At 45.9% G+C, this 18,139-nt stretch overlaps 1 protein-coding gene across 1 annotated transcript; it reads left to right on the top strand.

The window, feature by feature from the left end:
- Window positions 1-1,070: 1,070 nt before the first annotated feature.
- Window positions 1,071-17,837, top strand: LOC110505025 (lysine-specific demethylase 2A). The gene is made up of 23 exons (XM_021583962.3): window positions 1,071-1,476; window positions 2,183-2,221; window positions 6,420-6,558; window positions 6,756-6,834; window positions 6,990-7,036; window positions 7,161-7,339; window positions 8,727-8,833; window positions 9,437-9,530; window positions 9,734-9,887; window positions 9,960-10,075; window positions 10,229-10,355; window positions 10,445-10,758; window positions 12,733-12,810; window positions 12,970-13,224; window positions 13,299-13,439; window positions 13,668-13,757; window positions 14,067-14,312; window positions 14,416-14,448; window positions 14,543-15,570; window positions 15,745-15,908; window positions 16,003-16,149; window positions 16,374-16,589; window positions 16,684-17,837. The coding sequence occupies exons 2-23, from the start codon at window positions 2,186-2,188 to the stop codon at window positions 16,863-16,865; spliced, it is 3,972 nt and encodes a 1,323-aa protein (XP_021439637.3). The 5' UTR covers window positions 1,071-1,476; window positions 2,183-2,185; the 3' UTR covers window positions 16,866-17,837.
- The last annotated feature ends 302 nt before the right edge of the window (window positions 17,838-18,139 follow it).

Below are 18,139 nucleotides of genomic sequence, written 5' to 3'. Positions count from 1 at the left end.
TACGAGGGTATGTTTGGCAGCATGAGTGAAGGATGCTTTGTGTCCCAGAACTAAGGTATTGTATGTCGATTGCTGAGGATTTTTATTTAATCCATTTTAAAATAAGGCTGTAACGTAACAAATGTGGAAAAAGTCTTAATTTTCCTCACTGCTTCTAATTTCTCATTCAGATGACAGTGTGGTAACCTAGGACTAAGGTTTTGAAGATCCCATGCACAATGAGATTGGTGCCCCCTGCCAATGACAGTAGGACATTGTGGTACCATATGTAGGCGAAAACATTGGGTGAATATTTGGATTAATGATTCAATGACTTATGTGCATAAGAAAATATGTATGAAATGATATATACTTGAGCACAACATTCAACAAATATAGTTACAGCTCTGACTCATGGTCAAAATCCTTAATTTACCCAGTCATGTATTTTATTGCACATGTATTTTTTTCTTTGTGTGTGTGTGTGTGTGTGGTCGTTCATACAATGTTGTTTCTCGGTATGCTGTGTCAGTATGTAATGTGCTGAAATGTTAGTGAAGGTCTTTTAAGTGATGAGTGGTTGTCAGTTATCCAGTGTGGTTGTTCTGTAATAGAATGTTGTATGTGTGCTATTAGTGCGCCTCTTGTCTTTAATTCTCTCTTTTTCCTCATCTGTTTAAGAAACGTTTTATTATTTCGTTGACAGGTGGCATTCAAATACTTTTTGAATGGGATGGAACAACTATTGTCCCTCTTACTATATGTTCCCTTGTCCTTATGACAATGGTCTTTACTGGAAATCTTCAGCCTCACTATGTTCCGATATGATTGGTTTATGTACATAAATTGTTCCCCATAGTAGTCTTATGATAGGCTCTCTTGTTGACCCCATTTTGACACCCCAGCGAATAATGTTTCGCTCACGTCGGTGGTCTCTACTGCCATAGGCTGTCACTCCACGTGGGGCGCAGTTTAAACAGCTCTACAAACCATCTCTCGGAAAGACATAATTTTTACCCAATCACAACCTTCCTGTGTTGATTTATTCATGTTCTATTGGATGGCAGTGTTAATCCTGGGGCGGGTCCTTCTCTTTGGGGGTAGTGTGTGTGTGTGTGTGTGTGTGTGTGTGTGTGTGTGTGTGTGTGTGTGTGTGTGTGTGTGTGTGTGTGTGTGTGTGTGTGTGTGTGTGTGTGTGTGTGTGTGTGTGTGTGTGTGTTTTATGCTCAGCTGAAAATGGCGGATCGAAGCAGATCGCTTTAACTTTATCGCACAATAACCAGGATAACAAACTACAAAGCTAAAAATATATACAAAGTTCAGCGATAACTTCTAGACGCCGCGCTACGGCATAACATACAGACCACAACAACCCAATGAGTTATTTCAGTGGGAAACTTATCTAAAAAATAATACGTTAGCCATTTTCCGATTAGGAAGCTAACGTTAGCGCAATGATGGCTAACTAGCTAACGTTCCGTGAATGAAGACGCTAACGTAAGTTAGATCATTTGATCTACATAAAGATAACCCATAACTGTAACTAACATTATACCATCATATTGTGCTGGGTATGTTGACTAGGTAACGGTAGGTTATTAACTGAAATTGCGTCCGAACAGAGCAGGACCACTAGACACTCAAATGTATTCGGGGAAGTTAGCTAGCTAACAACAGTCTCTTGTAGCTAACGCGTTAGTATATGTAGATAGCACTCGCTAACAGCCTCTGCTGCAACTTGGGTCAGTTCTGTAACATTATCCAAGGATAACGATATGGTTAAATAACAGATTTTCTTGCAAAAAAAGTGTAATTTGCATGTTCCCGTTTTTGTCAACAATAATAATTAGTTAACGGTGGCTAGTTGACGTTTAGACACCTAACGTTATTGGATTGTTATTTGTTAGCTAACTAACGTTACTGTAGCTAAATACATTTGTTACCGTGTAGCCTGTTATTTAGTACTTAGCAGTTTATATATTATAACGTTAGCCAAAACTTAGCTAACCTTTATCCTTGTCCCGATACTGAAGCTGGCAAACTGTCAATCCAAGCGCCAGAAGTTGAGAGTATTTTATACTCATATGTAAACAATTGGCCTATAGTTTGGCTCTCAAAAGCTGCTGTTAAATTAGTTAACTGCTCAATTAATTTAGGCTGTTCATGGCATTGTGATTTCTCAAAGGTCTCATTCCTGTCTTAGGTCATGGAAGACCAAAACCCCCGTTACAGCAAGCGCTTGGTAAGTACAGTCTAATTTATAGCTACGTGTTGGTGTGTTAGCTAAAATTGTTTTGCAAGTTGTATTTAGCTAGTTTCCCTAAAGAAAACGACTGTTGCATCGGTAACAAGCTAAATCAACGAGAGAGTGTTGTGGATCTGTTGGCCTGGCGATAGACTGGATGCGTGTCAGTGGGTTCAATGTAGGGTCAGGTTCAAGTTCACTGTTGTCTGACCTGATAATGCTTGCTCATGTCGCTTTACATTAGGTGGGGCTTTTTGTTACCATGCCGTGACTTAGACCCATTTAGGCTTTTCTAAAGGGTGTATAAAATAAATAAATAATAATAAATAAAATTGGCCATTAAAAATGATCCACAGAATTATAGATAATAGTGGAATGTTTGTGTGGATCTTAGAATGTATAGTTAGTCAAGATATAAGAATAGTTGCAGAACAATAGGAAACAGCATGCGGGGTGTTTTGAGTAAAGATAATACCAGGCATAGCCCGGGTTTGGTGGAACAGGATGGGGGTGGGGTGTTGTGCTGGACCCATCTGTCTAGCCAAGATATGAGAGCAGGGGGTGAATGGAAGTAAGTGGGGTGGGGATAAGGCCCTCCTTCTGTGATGCCCACGCAGACCATTGCGTGACTGAATGACTGATCTGCAAAATCTTTCTGTTATGAGTCTTTGTGCCTTTGAACAGGGTTTGGTAGTAGGTGCCAGGTGCACCGGTTTTTGCAAAGCTGCTGGGTTTTTCCACACTCAATAGTTACCTATGTGTATCTAGAATGGTCCACCACCCAAAGGACATCTAGCCAACTTGACACAACTGTGGAGTCAACATGGGCCAGCGTCCCTGTGGAACGCTTTCGACACCTTATAGAGTCCATGCCCAGACGAATTGAGGCTGTTCGTTATACCCTATTAGGAAGGTGCTCCTAATATTTGGTATACTCAGTGTACATTGGTGTGTTTCCCGATGTGAAATGGCTAGCTTGTTAGCAATGCATGCTAGTAGCGGTCAATCGGTGACGTCCCTCGCTCAAAGACCTTAAAGGCAGTTGTTTCCATTGCTCTTCAAGGCCCACTGCTTTTGTTGAGCGATCGTTAACGATGCTTCTTCTGTGGCGGCAGTTGATATATTCAGAGGGTCCCTGGTTCAAGCCAGTGTTGTGGCAAAGAGGGACAAAGGCAATACTGTTACATGTGCATGGTCTTAGCAGAAATCTCATTCAAAGTGATAAAAGTAGGGCTGTGACGGTCTTGGAATTTGAGGTTATGGTAATTGGCCAGGCGAATGTACACACTTGTTTACATGGATATGCTAATTAATAAAACCTATTTGAAACAAGCCATTACACTTCATTATTATCATGGCATTTCATTATTATTATTCAGGTTATTACTTATTATCCTTAATCAACAAATCTGTAGCAGTTTTGTATTGACACATTAAGAGTCAAAATAAAGATGCATACTTTCCTTGTCTGTTGGCTTTTCTGCATATATATATATATATATATATATATATATATATATATATATATATATATATATATATACATACATACATACATACATACATACATACATACATACATACATACATACATACATACATACATACATACATACATACATACATACATACATACATACATACATACATACATACACACAGATCCTATTTCGATGCAGAATACAATTCAATCGGAGTCCGATGGGTTTTTCCCAAAACATTCACATAACGTTACAAACCCTGTTGCTGTGGTCATTCGATGGCAGTGGCATATGTTCTTCAAAGAGAGGATGCCGTAATGACAGAAATAATGTAGCCGGAGCTACTGAAAACAGGCCTTTTACCAGATTCAATAATGACAGGAGCATTTGATTCTTATGAAATAGATGCAGTCCAGACGGTAGTTTCCTAAAAGTAGCCCATCGACCTATAGAGAGAACCGGCAAACTCGCGCACAACCCCATAAAAGCACCTGTCAATCAAAGCCACCAGCATATGTCAACACAAGCAAATATTTCTCCTTTCCTTAAAACGTATTAAAAAACCTAGGCCTGCCTTAGGCTTTCGGGAAGTACGCTATAAGATAATGTATTGACAACGATGATTATCAAGGCAGAACGCATTGGAAAGATTTTTCAAATACTGTGAGGTACTGTTTTGATTTGAATGACTTAATGTGTGAGGTGAAGAAAAGCTGGGCACTTTTCTACATTTGACATTTGCCAGGTACCCCCACGCATCTAGTGAATTTGCTGCCTGAGCATCAAAGGCGAGTTGGAAAGAGGACGAGATAGAGACCGTTTAATAGACAGACTAGGCTAGCAAAACAATTGCTTATAATCATTAGTAAACACTCACTTAGTAAACTATATATATATATATACAGTGCCTTGCGAAAGTATTCGGCCCCCTTGAACTTTGCGACCTTTTGCCACATTTCAGGCTTCAAACATAAAGATATAAAACTGTATTTTTTTGTGAAGAATCAACAACAAGTGGGACACAATCATGAAGTGGAACGACATTTATTGGATATTTCTAACTTTTTTAACAAATCAAAAACTGAAAAATTGGGCGTGCAAAATGATTCAGCCCCCTTAAGTTAATACTTTGTAGCGCCACCTTTTGCTGCGATTACAGCTGTAAGTCGCTTGGGGTATGTCTCTATCAGTTTTGCACATCGAGAGACTGACATTTTTTCCCATTCCTCCTTGCAAAACAGCTCGAGCTCAGTGAGGTTGGATGGAGAGCATTTGTGAACAGCAGTTTTCAGTTCTTTCCACAGATTCTCGATTGGATTCAGGTCTGGACTTTGACTTGGCCATTCTAACACCTGGATATGTTTATTTTTGAACCATTCCATTGTAGATTTTGCTTTATGTTTTGGATCATAGTCTTGTTGGAAGACAAATCTCCGTCCCAGTCTCAGGTCTTTTGCAGACTCCATCAGGTTTTCTTCCAGAATGGTCCTGTATTTGGCTCCATCCATCTTCCCATCAATTTGAACCATCTTCCCTGTCCCTGCTGAAGAAAAGCAGGCCCAAACCATGATGCTGCCACCACCATGTTTGACAGTGGGGATGGTGTGTTCAGCTGTGTTGCTTTTACGCCAAACATAGCGTTTTGCATTGTTGCCAAAAAGTTCAATTTTGGTTTCATCTGACCAGAGCACCTTCTTCCACATGTTTGGTGTGTCTCCCAGGTGGCTTGTGGCAAACTTTAAACAACACTTTTTATGGATATCTTTAAGAAATGGCTTTCTTCTTGCCACTCTTCCATAAAGGCCAGATTTGTGCAATATACGACTGATTGTTGTCCTATGGACAGAGTCTCCCACCTCAGCTGTAGATCTCTGCAGTTCATCCAGAGTGATCATGGGCCTCTTGGCTGCATCTCTGATCAGTCTTCTCCTTGTATGAGCTGAAAGTTTAGAGGGACGGCCAGGTCTTGGTAGATTTGCAGTGGTCTGATACTCCTTCCATTTCAATATTATCGCTTGCACAGTGCTCCTTGGGATGTTTAAAGCTTGGGAAATCTTTTTTTTATCCAAATCCGGCTTTAAACTTCTTCACAACAGTATCTCGGACCTGCCTGGTGTGTTCCTTGTTCTTCATGATGCTCTCTGCGCTTTTAACAGACCTCTGAGTCTGAGTCTCTCACAGTGCAGGTGCATTTATACGGAGACTTGATTACACACAGGTGGATTGTATTTATCATCATTAGTCATTTAGGTCAACATTGGATCATTCAGAGATCCTCACTGAACTTCTGGAGAGAGTTTGCTGCACTGAAAGTAAAGGGGCTGAATAATTTTGCACGTCCAATTCTTCAGTTTTTGATTTGTTAAAAAAGTTTGAAATATCCAATAAATGTCGTTGCACTTCATGATTGTGTCCCACTTGTTGTTGATTCTTCACAAAAAAATACAGTTTTATATCTTTATGTTTGAAGCCTGAAATGTGGCAAAAGGTCGCAAAGTTCAAGGGGGCCGAATACTTTCGCAAGGCACTGTATATATATATATATATATATATATAAAAAAATGTATATCCTAAAATAAATGTAGGACTATTTAAATGGGTTTGACAGTTATTTTATTTTCATGGCTGTCTTCGTCCACAACCGTCAGTTACACGTTTATTCAATTACCATCACATCCCTGGATACGAGTTGAGTTTCTGCTTTGTGTCACTAGCGTACGGGGACGCGGCGGCGCTACCTCGATGACGGGATCTCGGACGATGAGATTGAGGGGAAGAGGACCTTTGACCTGGATGAGAAGCTGCAGAGTGACCGGTTCAACTCCAACCTGGTTAAACACATGGAGGGAAAAGGTCAGGGATCAAACCAAGCTATGATACCCCTTAAAGGCGTTAACCCAGTTTCTCCTATGTTATGATCTTGACCTGGAAAAGCTTGTTGGTTTTGTAATCTGGCAAAAAAAACTTGGCCCTAATTATGGTTCTACTTCTTTGATTACTTTTGGTGTGCCTGCCCTGCATTGTTGAGGGTAACGTGTGTTTCTCTGCAGACTTCACGTTCGAGTACATCCAGAGAGAGGGGCTGAGAGACCCTCTGATCTTTGAGAAAAAAGACGGCCTCGGCTTAGAGTAGGTCACTCTTCGTCTTCTAATTATCTAGCCCACCTCCTTCTCTGCAGATCTGCGGGAGATGGAAATATAACTGCTGGCTCACTCTGATTCTCCAGATTTATTTAACAACCCCCCTCTCGCTCTCTCTCCCTTCCTCTGTCTTATTCTGTCAGGATGCCAGACTCTGATTTCAGTGTGAGTGACGTCAAGCTGTTTGTAGGTAAGGCCCAAACTATGAACACTCTTATGAACTCATGGCTGCTGATTTCATCTGAATTTTGAAACAGTGCTGCAGGGCCTGTAAGTAATTCTCCCTGACCTTTGCCTGACCCCTTCTGTCATAGGCAGTCGGAGGATGGTCGACGTTATGGATGTGACCACTCAGAAGGGCATCGAGATGTCCATGGCCCAATGGCGGCGGTACTACGAGACCCCGCCTTCGGAGCGAGATAAGCTCTATAACGTCATCAGCCTGGAGTTCAGTCACACCAAGCTGGAGAACCTGGTGAAACGACCCGCCTCGGTAAGACACGTGCAGGCGCGCGCACGCACGCACACACATACCAGTAGTGCTGAGTGAGGAACCATCATTATATACACTACCGTTCAAAAGTTTTGGGTCACTTAGAAATGTCATTGTTTTTGAAAGAAAAGCACTTTTTTTTTTGTCCATTAAAATAACATCATATGTTGTAAATGACTATTGTAGCTAATTTTAAAGGGCTAATTAATCATTAGAAAACCCTTTTGCAATTATGTTAGCACAGCTGAAAACTGTTGTGCTGATTAAAGAAGCAATAAAACTGTCCTTCTTTAGACTAGTTGAGTATCTGGAGCGTCAGTATTTGTGGGATCAAACCCATAAATGCTGATGCTCCATATGTGTAAATTCCATAAAAGATCTGCTGTTTCCAGCTACAATAGTCATTTACAACATTAACAATGTCTACATTGTTGGGGTTTTCATTAAGCAAATATTCCATTTAATTCAGCACAGAACCCTGGAAAATAACTAGTGTCCGTAATCCATTTCACTTGTTTTTTCCTGGCTCGAACAGCGAGGAAGAGGCGAACGGTTTCCCTCTCGCCAAAACCTGTCCAAAATAATCCCAATGCGTTTTGGACCTAAGCTTGTCGCCTGCCTTGTCGCCTTTGGGACAACGACTCCCATTGTGAGGGCGGAGACATGAGCATTTCTTCATTAGATTCAGATCTCTGGACAGATACACGTTTACACCTGCTACGTTATGTTCCATATACACAGGCCATATGAGAGAGGAATGTACACAACACAATGAAGAGAGACAGAGACGGTTGAGGAAGTTATATCTTATCTACTTTGACCAACTAGTAGCATGACTAAAGACAGTACAGTATGGGGGAGAACAATGTTAGATGGCCTGGCTGGCTGACTGCTCCTGGCTGAGCAGAGAAGAGAGGAGGACTTCAAGGAATGAGAAATGATAAAGTCATCGAATAAAAACGAAGTAATAAACACAACTGAAATATTGTATTTCATAGTAATTTCCTATTTTTCTATGCAATGTGGATCTGATCAGAGGCAAGGGGAAATTTTAGTTTTGGCAATTGAATGTTCACTATTTTTGGCTTTGGAATTTCCATTAAAAAGCTCAAATCACTGTAGTGTCATTATTTCATAATGCATTTAATGTTTAAAAAAATAATCAAAGTCGAAAAATTGTGATAATCTTTAAATAGTCGAACCAAAACCGAACTGACCTCGAAGTACTAATCACTCAGTACTACAAACCAGAAAACCTTGTCAAACACCAAACAATCACATAGCAAGTTCAGGTGTCTGACCATTGTAAACACTGGGCTATCACTTCCACAGAGCCCTGGACAGTCAGTGGTGCGTGTCCCTGCTGACCTTCCCTCCCTCTCCCCAGGTGGATTTGATCGACTGGGTGGACAACATGTGGCCAAGGCACCTGAAGGAGCGACAGAGAGACTCAACCAACTCCATCATAGACATGCAGTATCCCAAAGTGCAGAAGTGAGTCCCGAACCTGCACCTTTTTATGGCTTTCATTCCACGAGTCAGACACTTCATTTTAAAATGTTTACCCTTCCGTAACAATGCGGTGTTGGCCTCCCGGGTGGCGCAGTGGTTAAGGGCTCTACTGCAGCGCCAGCTGTGCCACCAGAGACTCTGGGTTCGCGCCCAGGCTCTGTCGTAACCGGCCGCGACCGGGAGGTCAGTGGGGCGAGGCACAATTGGCCTAGCGTTGTCCGGGTTAGGGAGGGTTTGGCCGGTAGGGATATCCTTGTCTCATCGCGCACCAGCGACTCCTGTGGCGGGCCGGGCGCAGTGCACCAAGGTTGCCAGGTGCACAGTGTTTCCTCCGACACATTGGTGAGGCTGGCTTCTGGGTTGGATGCGCGCTGTGTTAAGAAGCAGTACGGCTTGGTTGGGTTGTGTATTGGAGGACGCAACCTTCGTCTCTCCCGAGCCCGTACGGGAGTTGTTGCGATGAGACAAGATAGTAGCTAAAATATTTTTTTTAAATAACAATGCGGTGTTTGTGCGTGGAGCGTTCATTTAACACATGTTTTTAATGATGGTTGATGTATGGTGTAAAGATGTATATTCCTTCAGGTACTGTCTGATGAGTGTCCAGGGCTGCTTCACAGACTTCCACGTTGACTTTGGTGGTACGTCGGTCTGGTACCACATCCTGCGGGGGGGCAAGGTGAGACGACACCCAGGAGAACTTGAGCCTTGGATGTGTCACGTTTTGAATCACCGCAGACTTCAATAGAACACCATTTATCCCTGACCAAGATGGCTGCCAATTGTCAGCACATTCTAGAGTTACGAACGTTTAGGACTTAGCCATAGAGATGCAATAAAATACTAGAATGGCCTATCTCGACCTCTGACCTCCTCCTGTAGGTGTTCTGGCTGATCCCACCCACACCCCAGAACCTGGAGCTGTATGAGGACTGGGTGTTGTCAGGGAAACAAGGGGACATCTTCCTGGGAGACAAGGCTCGGGACTGTCAGAGGATTGAGCTGAAGCAGGGCTATACCTTCATGATCCCCTCTGGTACGTACACACACTGATACACACGGTACATTTTTGTTCCCCCATCTAATCTTCTCCACTGTTGATGTCAAGGTTGGATCCATGCTGTGTACACCCCTGAGGACACGCTGGTGTTTGGGGGAAACTTCCTCCACAGCTTCAACATCCCCATGCAGCTCAACATCTACAACATCGAGGACCGCACACGAGTGAGTACACTACCACACGTGTCACGCAGAACTCCACTGCACATGCATGAGTACTACTCAATGGGGGGGGGAACTGACTGACTGACTATTACATGTTGACTACAGGTGAGAGTAGTCACTTCCCTTCAATATCTCATGTGTTCTGCTGTCCAGGTCCCGGCCAAGTTCCGATACCCCTTCTACTATGAGATGTGCTGGTACGTGCTGGAGAGATACCTCTACTGTCTGACTAACACCTCTCACCTCACCCCTGAGTTCCAGAAGCACTCGCTTGGTGTTGGTGAGTGTACACACACAACGATTTATATTTTTCTGTCTCTCGTTTGCTCTGTCTTCTCGTTTTAATCCGTTTTTGTCCCTCCCTCTCAGGTCTGACTCGAGACTCCTCGGAGAACAAACTCAACGGCCACGTGAAAAACGGCACGTCGGAGGAGAATAAAGACAGAGACGATGATGAGGAAGGAAAGGAGGAGGAAAGGGAGAGCAAGGTCAAAATGGAAGAGAGCGACGAGGATGTCTCCCCCGCTCTGGGTGCCACTAAGCTGGGGGTGAGGGTAAACCTGACCCCCCTGGAGCTGGAGGGGCTGTGGAACCTGCTGGGGAAGCTGGAGGAGCTGCCAGCCCACAAGAAGTGTGTCCCCGCAGGCATCCGCAACGCCCCCGCCCTGCTCCACGACATACGGGTGGGTACAGGGCACCAGTCTCGAATATAATAATATCATGTATCCCTTTTAGCAGATGCTTTCACCTCAAGTCATTTACAGTAGTGTGCGCACACAGGAAACTGCCAAAATAAAGGAAACGTCAACATGGTCTTAGGCCAATTCCCACAAGCGTAAAGGGTTATGTGGAAGGGGCTAAATTTGAAATGTTTCTTAGAGAAGAAATATGAAATGCATAACCATGGTAACCATAACCATTTATTTGACCAAAGTTGAGGCCACAACAGTTTATCAGACAGACGACTGAATCCAAACATTTTGTGCATTTTACATTTACTGTACTTTTCGAAGCATTTTGTTGATAACAAAATCTGAAAATATTCTGGATACATTCAGTAACATAAGAATATTCCTAGAAAATGTGGGGTAGGTGCAAACATAAGACAAAACAATGACAAGGGTCTGAGTGAGGGGACTAACTGGTGTCTCCAAGTGGCCACACCCTCTCCAGAGTGTGCAGCTCCTGAGTCATTTCAATGCCCTTTTATGACTCAAAGAAGAGTCTTCAACTATAAGGTTATTTTTTTTAGTTTTCCTAGATGTTCCTAGTACACTTGTAGTTGTTTTGTTTGGAACACAACCCCGCATCCCCGCCAATGAATATTTACGCAATCCAAAAAGTTGCCTATTTTTATCAATCACAATCTGGATCAGGTGGGCATCGTTTGAAAGCTGTTTCTATTGCCAACATGACTAGCCTTATTATGAAGTACAACCTTAGTGTTAGGCTTTCACAAGACAGTTCTGAGAAACGGGTCATAGTGTTGGTGCGCATAGAAAGGAGGTATGGGTGCGTTCTGGTGCGTGTTCCGCTGCAAATTCTCTTCACAATAGACAGTCTCATTCTGTTCAGTATGACCCTGGATATGACGCCATTTAATTGTCCATCAAACACAGTGATCATAACGGTTTTACACGAGCTTTCTGACATGGAAATGAGAAGTGCATGTTTGGACTCGCAGGTGTTTGGCTTGCTACTATTATTAATAAAATCCTCAACGTCTCATCTTTCAAATGACATAGAGCCCTTTTTAATTTACAGCGTTTCCCTCACTCTGACAATTTGCGATACCCAAGTTCAGAACGGCTGTCAGTGAAAACCCATACAGCGCTGTGAAGCACAGAGCCTGAGCTCTGATGTCGTTTAGAGCACGTTACTGTAGAGCCTCTGCACTGCACAGCCTCTGCGTGCCAATTTAGCCGTTTATCAGTGCCAAAATCTGCCATTTTCAACCCTTATACTGGTACGAGTGTAAAGGGTTTTAATAGGGTGTTGGGCCACCACGATCCTACAAAGGTGGCTTGAAATATCTGATTACATGTGCTTTTTGGCTGTTCAGACAGCAGGTAAAATTACAGATTGGAATCGGATATGCAGATAAAAAGGATTTGAGTCACTTCACACTGCCAGTGTGAACACTGCTTTAGAGACTGACCCAGAAAGACTCACAGCTGTAATCGCTGCCAAAGGTGCTTCTACAAAGTATTGACTGGGTTTAATCTAATCCAAATTAAATGTACCTTTTTATTTTTATGTTCAAACTTTTCTTCCACTTTGACATTGGTATTTTCTATAGATCGTTGACAATTTTATCACATTTAATCCCACTTTGTAACGCAACGAAATGCGGAAAAATTCAAGCACTGGACTTGGTATGGGTGGTCCCAGCAGGAATCAAACCCAAGATCCTGACGCTGCAAAGGGCGCCATGCTCTGCTAACTGATCTACACAGGAGCCGTTTCTGTCTGCAGGCGTCTGAGGACAGCGGGTTTCTACGGGTTACGTTTTAATATCCACGCAGTGTGCAACTTCCAGTGCCTGACCAGTACATTGCTTCATTCTCAGTGGATGTTGGAACAGTTTCTCAGTGTCTGTCTGTCTTTCAATCAATAGTCTTGACTTGACCTTTTTACGTGTCTTGTGTCCTGTTTAGGCTCTTCTGGAAGACCACCGCAACGACGACCCCAAGCTGTCTTACACTGGGAAGCCCATCGTCAAGTGGCCCAAGAGGGTGAGCCAAGAGGGCACGTGCCTCTCGTACACACGCGTTCAAACACTCACCCGACATGCACGCGGCCGTACATGCTTTTAGTCACCACAGTCAAGCCCTCAACAACACGGGGCAGACGTCTCAACTTTCCTCCCTTCTGCTCCCACCTTCCCCGGCCAGCCGTCGTGGTACCGGCCCCCTTCCCCCTCGCCGGTGGACCGCCCGCGCCCGGCCACGCCCCACAAGCCCGCGGTCCCGCGCCCGGCTCGGGCCGCCACCTCACTCTCGGCCCTGAGGCGGCGGCGCGTGCGCTGCAAACGCTGTGCGGCCTGCCAGAGGGAGGAGTGCGGCGAATGCAACTTCTGCAGAGACATGAGGAGGTTCGGAGGACCCGGGCGCATGAAGAAGGGCTGCATGATGCGGCAGTGTCTGGCTGTAAGTATCCAGTGCACCGCCTTCACGCCCTGTGTGTGTATAGCATGTTGACCGTTGTCTTTCCCCGTCTCCAGCCTGGCCTGCCCAACTCGGCGGTGTGTGTTCTCTGTGGAGAGGGCCAGGGGAAGCAGGAGCTGGCGGACGCTAGCCCATCCTCCACAACCCTGATGGAATGCTCTAACTGTGCTCAGATCGCCCACCCCGACTGCATCAAGGTGACCAGGCCTCGCACCAGCAGATACGTGGATATACCTGTACTACAATGTACACTGTAAAATCCTTCTTGTGCAGCATGTACTTCCAATACATATTTTCTTTCGTATCCCACACGAGGGGGTCCTGAACTCAAATGGCCCTTGAGGATGATGGCGGTGTTATAGGTGCTTATAACGGTCCTCTGTGTGTGTCTCAGATGTTTATAGCTGTTCATTCTCCTCTCTCAGGTGCCAGGGGAGGGCAGGATCAACAAGGACCTGCCCAGCTGCTGGGAGTGTCCCAAATGTTACCAGGACAAAGATGGCTCCTCATCAGAGGTATCCCATCATTTCTTTATTGGCATGGGGAACATATGTTCATTAACCAAAGTGAAACGAACAGTCAACTTTCAACTCATAAAAGTTTCAAAGGAATAGAGACGTTTCAAATGTCATATTACAGTGTGAGGCGCGCGTGTCTCTCTCGCTCTGTGCGTGTCTCTCTCGCTCTGTGCGTGTCTCTCTCGCTCTGTGCGCATCTCTCTCGCTCTGTGCGCGTCTCTTCTTCTGTCCCTGTAAGATGATACCCACCAACTCTATTAATACCTGTTTTGTGATGTTGCCTCTCTCTCTTACTCTCGGTCTCAGTCGTCCAGCAGTGATGAGGACAGCATGGCGTCTACAGGTTCTCTCACTACGTCAAAGCATGCCCACTGGGAAGGGATAGGAGTAGAGGAGGCAGGAGGTGGGGTGAGGAAGGGGCGACGTGGCAGACCCCCCCTGACGTCCTCTCTGTCCCAGCGGAGGGCGCCCCCTCCCTCTCAGCGGCTGCTACTGCAGCAACAACAGAACAGGAAGAGAGCCGGTGCACTGGAGCTACGACTCCGGAAGAGTGTGAGAGAGGGAGAATGAGAAGGGGGGCGGCGTAAGTTTTTTTTTGATTCGTACAATTTTTCACCAAGTCATCTAATTTTAAATGTCTGTCTTTGTGTTGCAGATCAAACTGGAGCGCAGCAAAATCTTACAGTCGGTATGCACATGCAGCCTATTTTAAAGCACCGTGTATGATTATTCAAAAAAAAAGCATTGTTTTACCTATTCTACTCCTCACCTCCTCTCTACAGAAGCAGACGTCATCTCTGGAGCGTTCTCACAAGCTCCTGGGCTCCCAGCGTCTGGCCCACCTCCAGAGAGAGGTGTCCTCTCGCCTTCACTCCCCCGTCGGCAGACTGTCCCGGGGCCGTGGGTCCTTCAGAGGCTCCCCTACAGGGGCACGACTCCAGCCCCCCCAACCCTCCCTCAGCCTGGACCCCGCAGGCAGGGGAGATGGGCGCAGGGGGCAAGGGCGAGGAGTAAGGCTCAGAGGAGGAGCAGCAGGAAGAGGACAGAGACACGGTGGAGCAGAGGAAGAGAGTGATAGCAGTACCAGCAGCAGCAGCAGCAGTAGTTGTAGTAGTGATGAGGAGGAGAACAGGGAGAACAGCGTGCGGAGTGGCAGAGGGGACAAAGAAAACCGTCCGCAGAGACGAGTAACAGCCAAAGAAGATGAGGGGAGTGGGGAGTCCAACCAAAACGAAGAAGAAGCAGAGGAGGCGGCGATGGATGAAGACTGGAGAGAAGGAGGACAGGCACAGGCGGAGCCACCGGTCCTCGTAGTTTCTGACATTAGCGACGACCTCATGAAGGGCTCGTATCTCACTGTGACCCTTCAGCCGTCGAGGGCCAAACATGATCCAGGGGCCATCGTCCCCAAACTGGAGGCTGCAGTCACCCCCCGCCCTGCCCCTCCCGGACAGATTTACACACAACGCAAGAATCTTGCCCGACCACCCCTCAGGAACCACACCCCAGACCCTGCACGCTCAGATAGACACACACACATCCGGGAAAGCAACATACACACTGGCGGCTCCCATGAAGACGAGAGGAGAACGAGGCCGGGCAGACCAGAGAGGACAAACAACAGTGCTTCCTCCTCCCGGGTTCCTCCTCTACACCTCCCTCTGTCGGCTTTACACAATGGGGAGAGGGAGGTGGCGAATGGAGGGAGTGAACCGGGCTGTGAGAGGGAGGTGTGGGTATCAGTCTTCCGTTACCTGACTCGTGCTGAGCTCTGTGTCTGCATGGCCGTCTGCAAGAACTGGTACAAATGGTAAGAGACAAACATTTTAGAATGCATTTTATACACACACACACACACACACACACACACACGCAGTGATAACCGCCTTTGTTTCCGTAAGAGCTGTGGTAACTATTTGTGTCTGCATGTGCAAGAGTGTATGGGTGCTTGATAAAAACACTTTTGAAATGTGTTCTGGTGCAGGAGCCTGGATAAGAGGCTGTGGATGAGGATCAATCTGACCGTGTCTAAAGCAATCAGTCCTCAGGCCCTGTCGGGCATCATCAAACGCCAGCCAGTCGCTCTGGACCTCTCCTGGACCTCCATCTCCAAGAAACAACTCACGTGGCTCGTCAACCGCCTGCCAGGTACATACAGACAGACAGACAGACAGACAGACCCACCTGAACTATTACTCACATTGGAGATGTTATTCTCTCTCTCTCTCTCTCTCCGGCTCAGGGCTGAAGGATCTCATGTTGTCTGGGTGCTCCTGGTCTTCTATTTCGGCTCTGAGCTCGACCAGTTGCCCCCTCCTGCGCACGCTGGACCTGCGCTGGGCCGACGGGGTGAAAGATGGACAGATCCGAGACCTGCTCAACCCCCCAGGTGAGAGCCGCCCCCCCCCCCCCCAACACAGTTTTCTGTTTTGAATTAAGTACTGTTTGGATAAATCCCTTGTCATACCACGTTAATTAGCTATGTCCCTCTGGAGTCAGCAGCGGACACAGATATTCTCAGTCCTCCTTTCCCTCTTCTTTCTTCTCTCCTGCTGTCGCCCTCCTGTCACCTCTTTCTGCCCTAATCCCGTCTCCCTCTCTGTCTCTCTCTAGGGTGTGATAACCGCAGTCAGCTGAGGAACATGCAGTCTTTCCGTCTGGCAGGGCTGGAGATCAGTGACTCCACTCTGAGGCTGGTGATCAGACACATGCCCCTGTTGACCCGTCTGGACCTGTCCCACTGCGGAGGCCTCACGGACCAGTCCATCAACCTGCTCACTGCCGTGGGCTCCTCCACACGCAACACACTCACTGAGCTCAACCTGGGGGGTAAGCCTTGGACTAGCACAGCACACACACACACACAGGATTGCTATTGAGTTGTCTTTCATATTGAGCACCGCTGTGTCTCTCTATCTCCCAGGCTGCAGTAAGCTGACGGATGCGTGTCTGCGGTACCTCCGCCGGCTCTCCTGCCTCTCCCTGCTGGACCTGCGGGAATGCAAGGGTGTCTCCCGCAAAGCCTGCGAGGCTTTCATCTCGGAGCTGTCCGTCAACACCCTCTACTGCCTATCAGAGGACAAGCTGATCCAGAGGATATCCTAGAGGCCCGCCGCCTCTGTCTGGGACAGGGGGGTTACAGGGAGAGGTCGGGTACAGAGAAAAGACTGTAGAAGAAGGACAAGGGAGGCCTAATAATCCCCCACACTCTCAAAGGGAGCAGGAGGGTGATTAGTTACTACACACTTAGTGGGAGAAGGGTTTCTTTCCATGTTGTATATATTTTTTTGACTAAACCAGACATGAGACTCAGGTGTTTGCGTTCAGGCGCCGACGCTACGTGATTAAAGTGGGGAGGTCGGCGGTTCCCGTGAAGGTGGCAGGGGGTGCTAGGTGTCATGCCCGACAGGGTTCCCTCCTTACCCTAGTGGTTCTAAGTGCTTTATGACAGGCCGTCTCTAACCCAAAAGGTGTTGGTTGTGGACTAACTCTTCCAGGAGTACTTTGGTCAGGTCGCCCCATCCTGAGACAGAGGGGTGCGCCTATGAAGGATTCAGGGACGGCGCGAGAGGGCAATCGACGTGATGACGAGACCAAAACAAGGGCGGGGTATGAATGAAAGGGAGAAAGACAGGGTAAATGGTGCGCTCTCAAACAACAGTTAGAATTCAGGTGCTATCACTCCCAAAACTCTCCCTGTTTTGTACAAATATAAATCTAGGACAACTGTCTCTATTTTAGGAAATGCCCCTCACCCCACTTTGATGCATTTTCTGTTTCCCATGGATAAAATGTGAGTTCCTTTCCGTTTCACCTGATAAGATTCAGTGTAAAAATGTATGATTTGCGGTCATTATTCTGCCCTGTTACCATTCAGCCTAGTGCTTCTAATGGATACTTATTTCTTACCCACCTCACTGCCAAATCTAAAAAGAATATAAATATGTACTTTTGTTTAAATGTTTCCCTATTTTAGAAGATGAAGAGAAAATCCTGTAGCATTGTAATTATTTTCAGAAATCTTTTTCACTTATGTTATTATTATTATTTTTTAGAAAATTAAAAATTTAAGATCAACTGTGCCAGATGTAAGTGATTATTTTGGGGGGCTGATATTAGAGAACAGGTCCACATGTGTGCAGACTCTCATTTAACATTGGGTTAATTGATGAGCACATGAGTAATATGGTCCTGGGGGCTCTACAGGGTTTGCCAACTTTTGTTCCAATGTCAGGTGATTTGGTGAATTCGGTGTGCTGGGCTGGAACAAGAGCCTGGGTCCCCAGGACCAGAATTGAAGCCTGCATACATGTAATCCCTACTTTTATTAGGTTAAGAGATTCTCACCATGGCCCCACCACCACACTACTAAGCAGCTG

The sequence above is a fragment of the Oncorhynchus mykiss genome, chromosome 25 (assembly GCF_057628025.1).
Source record: "Oncorhynchus mykiss isolate SJ-2025 chromosome 25, ASM5762802v1, whole genome shotgun sequence".
NCBI classification, from domain to species: domain Eukaryota; kingdom Metazoa; phylum Chordata; class Actinopteri; order Salmoniformes; family Salmonidae; genus Oncorhynchus; species Oncorhynchus mykiss.
This window is presented reverse-complemented; position numbering and strand designations above follow the sequence as displayed.